This window comes from Oncorhynchus kisutch, linkage group LG13 (assembly GCF_002021735.2).
Source record: "Oncorhynchus kisutch isolate 150728-3 linkage group LG13, Okis_V2, whole genome shotgun sequence".
NCBI classification, from domain to species: domain Eukaryota; kingdom Metazoa; phylum Chordata; class Actinopteri; order Salmoniformes; family Salmonidae; genus Oncorhynchus; species Oncorhynchus kisutch.
The window spans coordinates 18,627,491-18,642,450 of NC_034186.2; the positions used below are offsets into that span (position 1 = coordinate 18,627,491).

The window sequence follows — 14,960 nt, forward strand, 5'->3', positions numbered from 1 at the left end:
GGCAGAGTAGCGCTTTATTATGGACAGACTTCTCCCCATCTTAACTACTGTTGTATCAACATGTTTTGACCATGACAGTTTACGATCCAGGGTTACTCCAAGCAGTTTAGCTACCTCAACTTGCTCAATTTCCACATTATTAATTACACAATTTAGTTGTTTAGGGTTTAGTGAATAATTCGTTCCAAATACAATGCTTTTAGTTTTTTAAAGATTTAGGTTGAAACGTATTCCTTGCCACCCATTCTGAAACTAACTGCAGCTTTTTGTTAAGTGTTGCAGTAATTTCAGTCACTGTGGTAGCTGATGTGTATATCGTTGAGTCATCCGCATACATAGACACACTGGCTTTACTCAAAGCAGTGGCATGTCATTAGCCAAGATTGATTATGTTGGGGAGACTTCCATTAAAGAACACCCTCTATGTTCTGTTAGACAGGTAACTCTTTACCCACAATATAGTAGGGGGTGTAAAGCCATAACACATACGTTTTTCCAGCAGCAGATGATGATGATCGATATTGTCAAAAGCTGCACTGAAGTCTAACAAAACAGCCCCCTCAATCTTTTTATCCAAGCTGTTTAAAGGCACTTAGTGTATGTAAACTTCTGACCCACTGGAATTATGATACAGTGAATTATAAGTAATCTTTTGTGTGTAAACAATTGTTGGAAAAATTACTTCTGTCATGCACAAAGTAGATGTCCTAACCGACTTGCCAAAACTAAAGTTTGTTAACAAGACATTTGTGGAGTGGTTGAAAAACAAGTTTTAATGACTCCAACCTAAGTCTATGTAAACTTCCAACTTCTAGAGTACAAAGGTAGGCTACTTTGTTACTAACACATCTGCTCTTAAATTCGCTCACTGTACATCATTCAAAACAACAGTGTAGGTTACTTTGAACTAACACGGTATAACTCAAGATCTTAAAGCATATCCCCATGAAACTGATTGAGATCAAATGGTTACTATGGGTAAAACTTGAAGAATTATACATTCACAATTGGTGTTTTCGTCTTACAGTAACATTAAACTATGCTATTATATTTGGTTCTGTTATGTAGAATACTGTGAACATTGTGATCTTGCAGACATTGATTCTACTTGATCTAACTGTACCAAACGAGCACCATTCGTCTGAGTAGCCTATTCTCTGCAGGTTAAAAGGGTGCCCTGCATTTTACACATGCGCAGAACCTGAAAAAGTCAGATCAATAGCCACAGCCTTGTTTTTTATAACTGCGATTTGTAAGTTGATGATAGAGTATTTTGTAAATGTTGCAAATTAGTCGGATTGTGTACATGCAGGGCTTCCTTGGAAAAGAGGCATTGGTCTCAATGAGATTTCCCTGCTTAAATCAAGGTTAAATAAAACAATACAAAAATGTGCTTAAGCACTTAGGGAAGTGATCAGGAAGTTATGTAAAGGCCGCTTGCTTAGCAAGTACTGATTCCCCCTGATTCAGCTTATACCGAGACTTGAACTCAGGACCTCTGCCTCGCAAACACACGTGACCGCCCTCCTGAAGCATTCTAACCTGCCGCACTATTGAAAAAGGCCTTCTACAACTGCAGTTGGGCTGAGCGGTTGGGCTAAGCGCAACTGTAGATCACAGTCTAGCTTGATTAGGGAGTACCATGTCCCCCTGATTCAGCTCATAAGGAAACTCAAACTCAAACTCAGGACTTCGACCTCGAAAACACACGCGACCACCTTCCTGTAGCATACCAACCCATCGCGCTATGTATCCAAGATGGGGTAGCAGTCGGACGTGTGTTTGTCTTGTCCCATGTAAATAGTCATTTTATCAGTTATTTTTTGTATATATTTTAATCTCACTTCCCGCCTACGATCTAAATATACTTTCCTGCAACTCGCCTCACCCAGTGTGTTACAGATCTGCTATTTTTAGATGTTATAACTGGAACCTCAATCAGAAGCTAGCCTGCTAACTAGCTACTAGTCACTGTTGGCCACGGCTAGCTCTCTTCACCTTTAGCCCGGACACCAGCCAGCTTTAGCTCGGTCAATACCTGCCAGTCTGCACAGCGCGATATCAACCCAGAGCATATCAGACTGCTTTTCTCCACCACATCACCAGATTCCTGCCGCAAGGGCCATTACACTGGATCATCGCAGCTAGCTAGCCACAACCAAGTGGCTACTGCTGGCTAACGCCTCTGTCCCGAAGCAAGCAACAGTTGGCCTTGCGCTATCCTCGAACTAGCCTCGAGCTAGGCCCATCTCCTGGCTAGCTGAATAGGTATACTCGCTAATTCGTGGGCTACAATACCTCTTCTGCCAATTGGCCTGGACCCTTTATTGCCGACACGGAGCCCCACCATTCCATCGCGACTTGGTCTGTCGACGTAATCGTCCGATGTGGTTTCAACAGGCTTTTCCGTTGCGATGTCGCAGAAACACCCTTCTGCTAGCAACGGCACGCTAGCTTTCTGAACGCCGTGCCTCCCGCTCGCCTAGCATAGTAGCGACTACCAAACGGCTCCCGGACTCACCTATTGCTGCTCATTGGACCCTATGGTCACTTCGCTACACATGCCTTTCTCTAATGTCAATATGCCTTGTCTACTGCTGTTTTGGATAGTTATTGTTTTATTTCACTGTAGAGCCCCTAGTCCAGCTCAACATGCCTTAGATAGCTCTTTTGTCACATACCCCCACAAATGGGGAGACCTCACCTGGCTGAGCTGATGTCTCTAGAGATGCAAACATAGTCACTCAATGCCTAGGTTTACCCCCACTGTACTCACATCCTACCATATCCTTGTTTGTACATTATGCCCTGAATCTATTCTACCACGCCCAGAAATCTGCCCCTTTAATTCTCTGTTCCCAACGCACTAGACGACCAGTTCTCATAGCCTTTAGCCGTACCCTTATCCTACTCCTCCTCTGTTCCTCTGGTGGTGTAGAGGTTAACCCAGGCCCTGTAGCCCCCAGCATCACACCTATTCCCCAGGCGCTCTCATTTGTTGACTTCTGTAACCGTAAAAGCCTTTGTCTCATGCATGTTATTATCAGAAGCCCCCTCCCTAAATTTGTCTTATTCACTGCTTTAGCACACTCCGCCAACACTGATGTCGTAGCCGTGTCTGAATCCTGGCTTAGGAAGGCCACCAAAAAGTCTGAAATTTCCATCCCCAACTACAACATTTTCCATCAAGAAACTGCCAAAGGGGGCGGAATTGCAATCTACTGCAGAGATAGCCTGCAGCGTTCTGTCATGCTATCCAGGTCTGCGCCCAAACAATTCAAGCTTCTACTTTTAAAAATCCACCTTTCCAGAAATAAGTCTCTTACTGTTGCCGCGTGTTATAGACCCCCTCAGCCCCCAGCTGTGCTCTGGACACCATATGTGAATGGATTGCCCCCCATCTATCTTCAGAGTTCGTACTGTTAGGTGACCTAAACTGGGAAATGTTTAGCACCCCGGCCGTCCTACTATCTAAGCTAGATGCCCTCAATCTCAAACAAATTATCAAGGAACCTACCAGGTACAACCCTAAACCCGTAAACATGGGCACCCTCATAGATATCATCCTAACCAACTTGCCCTCCAAATACAGCTCTGCTGTCTTCAACCAGGATCTCAGCGATCACTGCCTCATTGCCTGCGTCCGCAATGGGCCAGCAGTCAAACGACCACTCCTCATCACTGTCAAACGCTCCCTAAAACACTTCACTTCAAGTCAGTAGAGGATGCCTGGTTGTTCTTTAAAAGTGCTTTCCTCATCGTCTTAAATAAGCATGCCCATTAATTTTTTTAAAAACTAAGAACAGATACAGCCCTTGGTTCACTCCAGACTTGACTGCCCATGACCAGCACAAAAACATCCTGTAGCGTACCGCGACACAACTTTTCAGGGAAGTCAGGAAACAATATAAAAAGTCAGTTCGGAAAGCTAAGGCTAGCTTTTTCAAACATAAATTTACATCCAGTAGCACTAATTCCAAAAGGTTTTGGGACACTGTAAAGTCCATGGAGAACCTCCTCCCAGCTGCCACTGCACTGAGGCTAGGAAACGCTGTCACCACCAATAAATCTATGATAATCGAGAATTTCAATAAGCATTTTTTAGGCTGGCCATGCTTTCCACCTGGCTACCCCTACCCCGGCCAACATCTCAGCACCCCCTGCAGCAACTTGCCCAAGCCCCCCCCCCCAACCCACTTCTCCTTCACCCAAATCCAGATAGCTGATGTTCTGAAGGAGGTGCAAAATCTGGATCCCTACAAATCAGCTGGGCTAGACAATCTGGACCCTCTTCCTAAAAGTATCTGCCGCCATTATTGCAACCCCAATTACTAGCCTGTTCAACCTCTCTTCCGTATCGTCTGAGATTCCTAAAGTATGGAAAACGGCCGCAGTCATCCCCCTCTTCAAAGGGGGAGACAGTCTAGACCCAAACTGTTACAGACCTATATCCATCCTGCCCTGCCTTTCTAAAGTCTTCGAAAGCCAAGTTAATAAACAGATCACCGACCATTTCGAATCCCACCGTACCATCTCCACTATGCCATCTGGTTTCCGAGCTGGTCATGGGTGCACCTCAGCCACGCTCAAGGTCCTAAACAATATCATAACCACCATAGATAAAAGACAGTACTGTGCAGCCGTCTTCATCGACCTGGCCAAGGCTTTCGACTCTGACAATCACTGCATTCTTATCGGCTCAATAGCCTTGGTTTCTCAAATGACTGCCTCGCCTGGTTCACCAGCTACTTCTCAGATAGAGTTCAGTGTGTAAAATTGGAGGGCCTGTTGTCCGGACCTCTGGCAGTCTCTATGGGGCTGCCACAGGGTTCAATGCTCGAGCTGACTCTTTTCTCTGTATATATCAATGATGTCGCTCTTGCTGCTGGTGATTCTCTGATAGACCTCTACGCCTGAGACCTGAAGACCTGTTAGTTTGACATGTGTTAGTTTGTGTTCATTTAAATATATATATTATATATATATATATATATATATATATATATATATATATATATATACACATATATACACAGTGCCTTACGAGAAAGTATTCGGCCCCCTTGAACTTTGCGACCTTTTGCCACATTTCAGGCTTCAAACAAAGATATAAAACCGTATTTTTTTGTGAAGAATCAACAACAAGTGGGACACAATCATGAAGTGGAACGACATTTATTGGATATTTCAAACTTTTTGAACAAATCAAAAACTGAAAAATTGGGCGTGCAAAATTATTCAGCCCCCTTAAGTTAATACTTTGTAGCGCCACCTTTTGCTGCGATTACAGCTGTAAGTCGCTTGGGGTATGTCTCTATCAGTTTTGCACATCGAGAGACTGACATTTTTCCCATTCCTCCTCGCAAAACAGCTCGAGCTCTGAGGTTGGATGGAGAGCATTTGTGAACAGCAGTTTTCAGTTCTTTCCACAGATTTTCGATTGGATTCAGGTCTGGACTTTGACTTGGCCATTCTAACACCTGGATATGTTTATTTTTGAACCATTCCATTGTAGATTTTACTTTATGCTTTGGATCATTGTCTTGTTGGAAGACAAATCTCCGTCCCAGTCTCAGGTCTTTTGCAGACTCCATCAGGTTTTCTTCCAGAATGGTCCTGTATTTGGCTCCATCCATCTTCCCATCAATTTTAACCATCTTCCCTGTCCCTGCTGAAGAAAAGCAGGCCCAAACCATGATGCTGCCACCACCATGTTTGACAGTGGGGATGGTGTGTTCAGGGTGATGAGCTGTGTTGCTTTTACGCCAAACATAACGTTTTGCATTGTTGCCAAAAAGTTCAATTTTGGTTTCATCTGACCAGAGCACCTTCTTTCACATGTTTGGTGTGTCTCCCAGGTGGCTTGTGGTAAACTTTAAACGACACTTTTTATGGATATCTTTAAGAAATGGCTTTCTTCTTGCCACTCTTCCATAAAGGCCAGATTTGTGCAATATACGACTGATTGTTGTCCTATGGACAGAGTCTCCCACCTCAGCTGTAGATCTCTGCAGTTCATCCATACTGATCATGGGCCTCTTGGCTGCATCTCTGATCAGTCTTCTCCTTGTATGAGCTGAAAGTTTAGAGGGACGGCCAGGTCTTGGTAGATTTGCAGTGGTCTGATACTCCTTCCATTTCAATATTATCGCTTGCACAGTGCTCCTTGGGATGTTTAAAGCTTGGGAAATCTTTTTGTATCCAAATCCGGCTTTAAACTTCTTCACAACAGTATCTCGGACCTGCCTGGTGTGTTCCTTGTTCTTCATGATGCTCTCTGCGCTTTTAACGGACCTCTGAGACTATCACAGTGCAGGTGCATTTATACGGAGACTTGATTACACACAGGTGGATTGTATTTATCATCATTAGTCATTTAGGTCAACATTGGATCATTCAGAGATCCTCACTGAACTTCTGGAGAGAGTTTGCTGCACTAAAAGTAAAGGGGCTGAATAATTTTGCACGCCCAATTCTTCAGTTTTTGATTTGTTAAAAAAGTTTGAAATATCCAATAAATGTTGTTCCACTTCATGATTGTGTCCCACTTGTTGTTGATTCTTCACAAAAAAATACAGTTTTATATCTTTATGTTTGAAGCCTGAAATGTGGCAAAAGGTCGCAAAGTTCAAGGGGGCCGAATACTTTCGCAAGGCACTGTATATATATTACATTACCTTTATTTAACTAGGCAAGTCAGTTAAGAACACAATCTTATTTACAATGACAGCTTGTTAGTTTAAAGTCTCTGGCAAACCTAGGTATTGGTTATGTGACTTAAATGGGTCTCTTCGAGGAGGAGGAGGTCAAAGGGAGGGTGAAGTGCAACAGGTGGTTTAGGGAGCATGCTTGCATGATGAGTACCTTCTCAAGAGACCTGCAAGTTATGTTGTACTGAGTGCTGAAGCGGGTAGTGCACAAAAATAGTCTGTCCTCAGTTGCAACACTCACTACCGAATTCCAAACTGCCTCTGGAAGCAACGTCAGCACAGGAACTGTTCATCTGGAGCTTCATGAAATGGGTTTCCAAGGCCGAAGCAGCCAGGCATCGACTGGAGTGGTGTAAAGCTCGCCGCCATTGGACTCTGGAGCAGTGGAAATGTGTTCTCTTTTGTGATGAATCACGCTTCACCATCTGGCAGTCCAGTGGACAAATCTGGGTTTGGCGGATTCCAGGAGAATGCTACCTGCCCCAATGCATAGTGCGAACTGTGAAGTTTGGTAGAGGAAGAATAATAGTATGTGGCTGTTTTTCATAGTTCGGGCTAGGCCCCTTAGTTCCAGTGAAGGGAAATCTTAACGCTACAGTACACAATGACATTCTAGATGATTATGTGCTTCCAACTTTGTGGCAACAGTTTGGGGAAGGCCCTTTCCTGCTTCAGCATGATAATGCCCCTGTGCACAAAGCGAGGTCCATACAGAAATGTCTTGTCGAGATCGGTGTGTAAAAACTTGACTGGCCTACACAGAGCCCTGCCCTCAACCCCAACGAACACCTTTGGGATGAATTGGAATGCCGACTGCGAGCCAGAAGAGTGGAAGCTGTTATAGCAGCAAAGGGGGGACCAACTCCATATTAATTCCCATGATTTTGGAATGAGATGTTTGAAGAGCAAGTGTCCACATACCTTTGGTCCTGTAGTGCATTTCTGACCACTAATATCCCTGGAGCCTGAAATTAGCCTATTAGATGTTGGTGTAAGTGGGCTAACACAGTCTTTTGACATGCAGGAGACCCGGTTCGAATCCAGTCAGTCACAAGAGCAAGATTCATTAGAAAGTGGAAAAGCTATATTTCAAAGGGCTATGACATGGCTATTCAACTATATTGTTATTGTGGCCAAATTGCATTTTTTGTCGCACTCCCTTCTAACGAGTCCTTTGAGCATCATAAAGGGGAACGGAATACACAACCGTGTTCCAGAGAGCTTTCAGGAATTGGGTCATAATATCTCATAGCCCAAACGGCTCAAACGCTAGAGCCAAAATCATAGGAAGAAAATGTATTCAAAATGCCACATTGGCTTCAGAAATCTGTTTAACACAAAGATTCTATCTGTTCTCTTCGACCATTCCTTGCTGACCAGGATGTTATCTCTGGTTTTGAATCTGAATGTAGAGAACTGAATTTAAAGACTGAATCCGAACGCATTTAAGAAGTTGAGTGTTTGAAACTTTGGTAAACTTGAAATTAGTTTATAAACTTGATACCAGGGCAATGAATGTAATATTTACCATATTGAAACTGAATATATAAATATAGAATTGTAATATTCAATTAAATTGAATTTTAAAACTGAATGCAATATTAATTAAATTGGTTTAAAATCATGAAATACAAGTTCAATTTATAAATTTCAATGACTCAATTTGTCCATTACAAACTCAAAAATAATGAATTCAATATCTAAATACAAATCCAAAAATAATGAAATCAAATACAGTTTCTGTTGGCACTGAATTCGCTCCATATTTTAAATGGAAGTGAAATGTCTCCATATTTGAACTGGAAGCGGTATTACCCTTGATGAATGACTTACTTTTGGTCTGCTCCACTGTGTAACTGGGGGAGGGCCTCCAGAACCTGCTTGAAGTTGGCACTGAATTCGCTCCATATTTTAAATGGAACCGGTATTACCCTTGATGAATGACTTACTTTTGGTCTGCTCCACTGTGTAACTGGGGGAGGGCCTCCAGAGCCTGCTTGAAGTTGGCACTGAATTCGCTCCATATTTCAAATGGAACCGTTATTACCCTTGATGAATGACTTACTTTTGGTCTGATCCACTGTGTAACTGGGGGAGGGCCTCCAGAGCCTGCTTGAAGTTGGCACTGAATTCGCTCCATATTTCAAATGGAACCGTTATTACCCTTGATGAATGACTTACTTTTGGTCTGATCCACTGTGTAATTGGGGGAGGGCCTCCAGAGCCTGCTTGAAGTTGGCGCTGAAACAAGATACACACAGTTGACACCACACCACACGACACACACCAACATTCTACTACACAAAGGAGGAGACATACCATCACACAAAAACAGATTAAACTAGCTGGAGTGCTGCTTTCGCTTCCTTTTCAATATACAGTACCCCCAGGTAATGTAGACTAGAGAGTGGCTGGTAGAAGGCGTGGGTACGATGATTGTTTCTGTAACATATATACATGTATACAGTAGTATGCACAGTGTGTGTGTGAAGTGTAGGTGTGCATGTGATACATAGGTGTGTAGTGATGTAGTACAGTACAGTCTCAGGGAGTGTTTTTGGGGTCTTACTGGCTCTCAGATGACAGGTAGGAGGCTACAACATCTCTCAGAGCATTGATCTCCAAACGGGCCTGGAGAGAGTGAGAGAGAGAGAGTGAAATGAGGTGGAAACAGCTGCACTTCCTAACCCCCTGCTAAATGTATGACCATATTAGAGACACATATTTCCCTCAGATTACACAGACCCACAAAGAATTTGAAAACAAATCCAATTTTGATAAACTCCCAAATCTATTGGGTGAAATAACACAGTGTACAATCACAGCAGTAATATTTGTGACCTGTTGCCACAAGAAAAGGGCAACCAGTGAATAACAAACCCCATTGTAAATACAACCCATATTTATGTTTTATTTATTTTACCTTTTGTACTTTAACTATTTGCACATCATTACAACACTGTATATAGACATATACAGTGTTGCCCTGGACACATATATAGTGGTGCCCTGGACACCATATGTGAATTGATTGCCCCCCATCTATCTTCAGAGTTCATTCTGGTAGGTGACCTAAACTGGGATATGCTTAACACTCCAGCAGTCCTACAATCTAAGCTAGATGCCCTCAATCTCACACAAATAATCAAGGAAACCACCAGGTACAACCCTAAATCCATAAACATGGGCACCCTCATAGATATTATCCTGACCAACATGCCCTCCAAATACACCTCTGCTGTTTTCAATCTGGATCTCAGCGATCACTGCCTCATTGCCTGTATCCGCTATGGGTCCCCGGTCAAACGACCACCCCTCATCACTGTCAAACGCTCCCTAAAACACTGCTGCGAGCAGGCCTTTCTAATCAACCTGGCCCAGGTATCCTGGAAGGATATTGACCTCATCCCGTCAGTCGAGGATGCCTGGTCGTTCTTTAAAAGTAATTTCCTCACCATCTTAAATAAGCATGCCCCTTTAAAAAAATGTACAACTAAGAGATATAACCCTTGGTTCACTCCAGACCTGGCTGCCCTTGACCAGCACAAAAACATCCTGTGGCGGACTGCAATAGCATCGAATAGTCCCCGCGATATACAACTGTTCAGGGAAGTCAGGAACCAATACACACAGTCAGTCAGGAAAGCAAAGGCTAGCTTTTTCAAACAGAAATTTGCATCCTGTAGCTCTAACTCCAAAAAGTTTTGGGACACTGTAAAGTCCATGGAGAACAAGAGCACCTCCTCCCAGCTGCCCACTGCACTGAGGCTTGGCGACAAGGTCACCACCGATAAATCTTTGATAATTTAACATTTCAAAAGGCATTTCTCTACGGCTGGCCATACTTTCTTCCTGGCTACCCCAACCCCGACCAACAGCTTCGCACCACTCGCCGCTACTTGCCCAAGCCTCCCCAGCTTCCCCTTCACCCAAATCCAGATCGCAGATGTTCTGAAAGAGCTGCAAAACCTGGACCTGTACAAATCAGCTGGGCTAGACAATCTGGACCCTCTCTTTCTAAAATGATCCGCCGCCATTGTTGCAACCCCTATTACCAGTCTGTTCAACCTCTCTTTCATTTCGTCCAAGATGCCTAAAGATTGGAAAGCCTCCACGGTCATTCCCCTCTTCAAAGGGGGTGACACTCTAGACCCAAACTGTTACAGACCTATATCCACCCTGCCCTGCCTTTCTAAAGTCTTCGAAAGCCAAGTTAATAAACATATCACTGACCATTTCGAATCTCACCGTACCTTCTCTGCTGTGCAATCCGGTTTCCGAGCTGGTCACGGGTGCACCTCAGCCAAGCTCAAGGTACTAAACGATATCATAACCACCATCGATAAAAGACAGTACTGTGCAGCCGTCTTCATCGACCTGACCAAGGCTTTCGACTCGGTCAATCAACGTATTCTTATTGGCAGACGCAATAGCCTTGGTTTCTCAAATGACTGCCTCGCCTGGTTTCCCAGCTACTTTGCAGATAGAGTTCAGTGTCTAAAATCGGAGAGCCTGTTGACCGGACCTCTGGCAGTCTCTATGGGGGTGCCACAGGGTTCAATTCTCCTGCAGACTCTTTTCTCTGTATAAATCAACGATGTCGCTCTTTCTGCAGGTGATTCCCTGATCCACCTACGCAGACGACACCATTCTGTATACATCTGGCCCTTTCTTGGACACTGTGTTAACTAACTTCCAAACGAGCTTCAATGCCATACAACACTCCTTCCGTGGCCTCCAACTGCTCTTAAACGCTAGCAAAACCAAATGAATGCTTTTCAACAGTTCGCTCCCTGCACCCTCCCTCCCGACTAGCATCACTACTCTGGACGGTTCTGACCTAGAATACGTGGACAACTACAAATACCTAGGTGTCTGGCTAGACTGTAAACTCTCCTTCCAGACTCACATCAAACATCTTCAATCCAAAATCAAATCTAGAATCGGCTTTCTATTTCACAACAAAGCCTCCTTCACTCACGCGCCAAAATTACCCTAGTAAAACTGACTATCCTACCGATCCTCGACTTCGGCGATGTCATTTACAAAATAGCTTCTAATACTCTACTCAGCAAATTGGATGCAGTCTATCACAGTGCCATCTGTTTTGTTACCAAAGTGCCTTATACCACCCACCACTGCGACCTGTATGCTCTAGTCGGCTGGCCCTCGCTACATATTCGTCGCCAGACCCACTAGGTCATCTACAAGTCTATGCTAGGTAAAGCTCCGCCTGATCTCAGCTCACTGGTCGCGATAAAAACATCCACCCGTAGCACGCACTCCAGCAGGTATATCTCACTGGTCATCCCTAAAACCAACACACCTTTTGGCCGCCTTTCCTTCCAGCTCTCTGCTGCCAGTGACTGGAACGAATTGCAAAAATCGCTGAAGCTGGAGACTTACATTTCCCGCACTAACTTTAAACATCAGCTATCTGAGCAGCTAACCGATCGCTGCAGCCGTACATAGTACATCTGTAAATAGCCCACCCAATCTACCTATCTCATCCCCATATTGTTTTTATTTACTTTGCTGCTCTTTTGCACACCAATATCACTACTTACACACCATCATCTGCTCATCATCATCTGCTCATCTATCACTCCAGTGTTAATCTGCTAAATTGTATTTACTTTGCTACTATGGCCTATTTATTGCCATACCTCCTCGTGGCATTTGCACACACTGTATATAGACTTAATTTTTCCCTATTGTGTTATTGACTGTACGCTTGTTTATTCCATGTAACTCTGTTGTTGTTTGTGTCGCACTGCTTTGCTTTATCTTGGCCAGGTCGAGGTTGTAAATGAGAACTTGTTCTCAACTGGCCTACCTGGTTAAATAAAGGTGTTCTCAACTGGCCTACCTGGTTAAATAAAGGTGTTCTCAACTGGCCTACCTGGTTAAATAAAGGTGTTCTCAACTGGCCTACCTGGTTAAATAAAGGTGTTCTCAACTGGCCTACCTGGTTAAATAAAGGTGTTCTCAACTGGCCTACCTGGTTAAATAAAGGAGTTCTCAACTGGCCTACCTGGTTAAATAAAGGTGTTCTCAACTGGCCTACCTGGTTAAATAAAGGAGTTCTCAACTGGCCTACCTGGTTAAATAAAGGTGTTCTCAACTGGCCTCCCTGGTTAAATAAAGGTGTTCTCAACTGGCCTCCCTGGTTAAATAAAGGTGTTCTCAACTGGCCTCCCTGGTTAAATAAAGGAGTTCTCAACTGGCCTACCTGGTTAAATAAAGGTGTTCTCAACTGGCCTACCTGGTTAAATAAAGGTGTTCTCAACTGGCCTACCTGGTTAAATAAAGGTGTTCTCAACTGGCCTACCTGGTTAAATAAAGGTGTTCTCAACTGGCCTACCTGGTTAAATAAAGGTGTTCTCAACTGGCCTACCTGGTTAAATAAAGGTGTTCTCAACTGGCCTCCCTGGTTAAATAAAGGTGTTCTCAACTGGCCTACCTGGTTAAATAAAGGTGTTCTCAACTGGCCTACCTGGTTAAATAAAGGTGTTCTCAACTGGCCTACCTGGTTAAATAAAGGTGTTCTCAACTGGCCTACCTGGTTAAATAAAGGTGTTCTCAACTGGCCTACCTGGTTAAATAAAGGAGTTCTCAACTTGCCTACCTGGTTAAATAAAGGTGTTCTCAACTGGCCTACCTGGTTAAATAAAGGTGTTCTCAACTGGCCTCCCTGGTTAAATAAAGGTGTTCTCAACTGGCCTACCTGGTTAAATAAAGGAGTTCTCAACTGGCCTACCTGGTTAAATAAAGGTGTTCTCAACTGGCCTACCTGGTTAAATAAAGGAGTTCTCAACTTGCCTACCTGGTTAAATAAAGGTGTTCTCAACTGGCCTACCTGGTTAAATAAAGGTGTTCTCAACTGGCCTACCTGGTTAAATAAAGGTGTTCTCAACTGGCCTACCTGGTTAAATAAAGGTGTTCTCAACTGGCCTACCTGGTTAAATAAAGGTGTTCTCAACTGGCCTACCTGGTTAAATAAAGGAGTTCTCAACTGGCCTACCTGGTTAAATAAAGGTGTTCTCAACTGGCCTACCTGGTTAAATAAAGGAGTTCTCAACTGGCCTACCTGGTTAAATAAAGGTGTTCTCAACTGGCCTACCTGGTTAAATAAAGGAGTTCTCAACTGGCCTACCTGGTTAAATAAAGGTGTTCTCAACTGGCCTACCTGGTTAAATAAAGGAGTTCTCAACTGGCCTACCTGGTTAAATAAAGGTGTTCTCAACTGGCCTCCCTGGTTAAATAAAGGTGTTCTCAACTGGCCTACCTGGTTAAATAAAGGTGTTCTCAACTGGCCTCCCTGGTTAAATAAAGGTGTTCTCAACTGGCCTCCCTGGTTAAATAAAGGTGTTCTCAACTGGCCTACCTGGTTAAATAAAGGAGTTCTCAACTGGCCTACCTGGTTAAATAAAGGTGTTCTCAACTGGCCTCCCTGGTTAAATAAAGGTGTTCTCAACTGGCCTACCTGGTTAAATAAAGGAGTTCTCAACTGGCCTACCTGGTTAAATAAAGGTGTTCTCAACTGGCCTACCTGGTTAAATAAAGGTGTTCTCAACTGGCCTACCTGGTTAAATAAAGGTTAAATAAAAATACATTTAAAAAAGCCCTTAAATTGAAATTGAGTGAGTGAGTGAGTGAGTGAGTGAGTGAGTGAGTGAGTGAGTGAGTGAGTGAGTGAGTGAGTGAGTGAGTGAGTGAGTGAGCTAGTGAGTGAGCGAGCGAGTGAGTGAGTGAGTGAGTGAGCTAGTGAGTGAGTGAGTGAGTGAGAAAGAGCAAGAGAGAGAGAGCGAGAGAGAGAGAGCAAGAGTGAGTGAGTGAGTGAGTGAGTGAGTGAGTGAGCTAGTGAGTGAGTTAGTGAGTGAGTGAGTGAGTGAGTGAGTGAGTGAGTGAGCTAGTGAGTGAGTGAGTGAGTGAGTGAGTGAGCTAGTGAGTGAGTGAGTGAGTGAGTGAGTGAGTGAGTGAGCTAGTGAGTGAGTGAGTGAGTGAGTGAGTGAGTGAGTGAGTGAGTGAGAAAGAGCAAGAGAGAGAGAGCGAGAGAGAGAGAGAGAGAGCAAGAGTGAGTGAGTGAGTGAGTGAGTGAGCTAGTGAGTGAGTGAGAGAGAAAGAGCAAGAGAGAGAGAGCGAGAGAGAGAGAGCAAGAGTGAGTGAATGAGTGAGTGAGTGAGAGATGGATAAAGAAAAAAATAATAATGGGTAAATGAGGGTAAAAGGTCCAGTGCAGCAGTTTTT

The 14,960-nt window shown here is 43.8% G+C and overlaps 1 protein-coding gene across 6 annotated transcripts in view; it reads right to left on the minus strand.

Moving 5' to 3' along the window:
• LOC109903025 (exocyst complex component 2-like) overlaps positions 1-14,960 on the minus strand; it is a 109,129-nt gene that overhangs the window by 3,556 nt on the left and 90,613 nt on the right. For 5 of the 6 annotated variants that reach the window (XM_031785731.1, XM_031785730.1, XM_031785729.1 and 2 more), the window contains 2 exons: positions 9,280-9,341; positions 8,892-8,951 (listed from right to left, as the gene is read on the minus strand). In XM_031785731.1, coding sequence (XP_031641591.1) covers positions 8,892-8,951; positions 9,280-9,341 — 122 coding nt within the window. Of the gene's footprint in view, positions 1-8,659; positions 8,720-8,891; positions 8,952-9,279; positions 9,342-14,960 lie in introns of all 6 variants that reach the window. The other variant, XM_031785734.1, reaches the window with a different exon arrangement.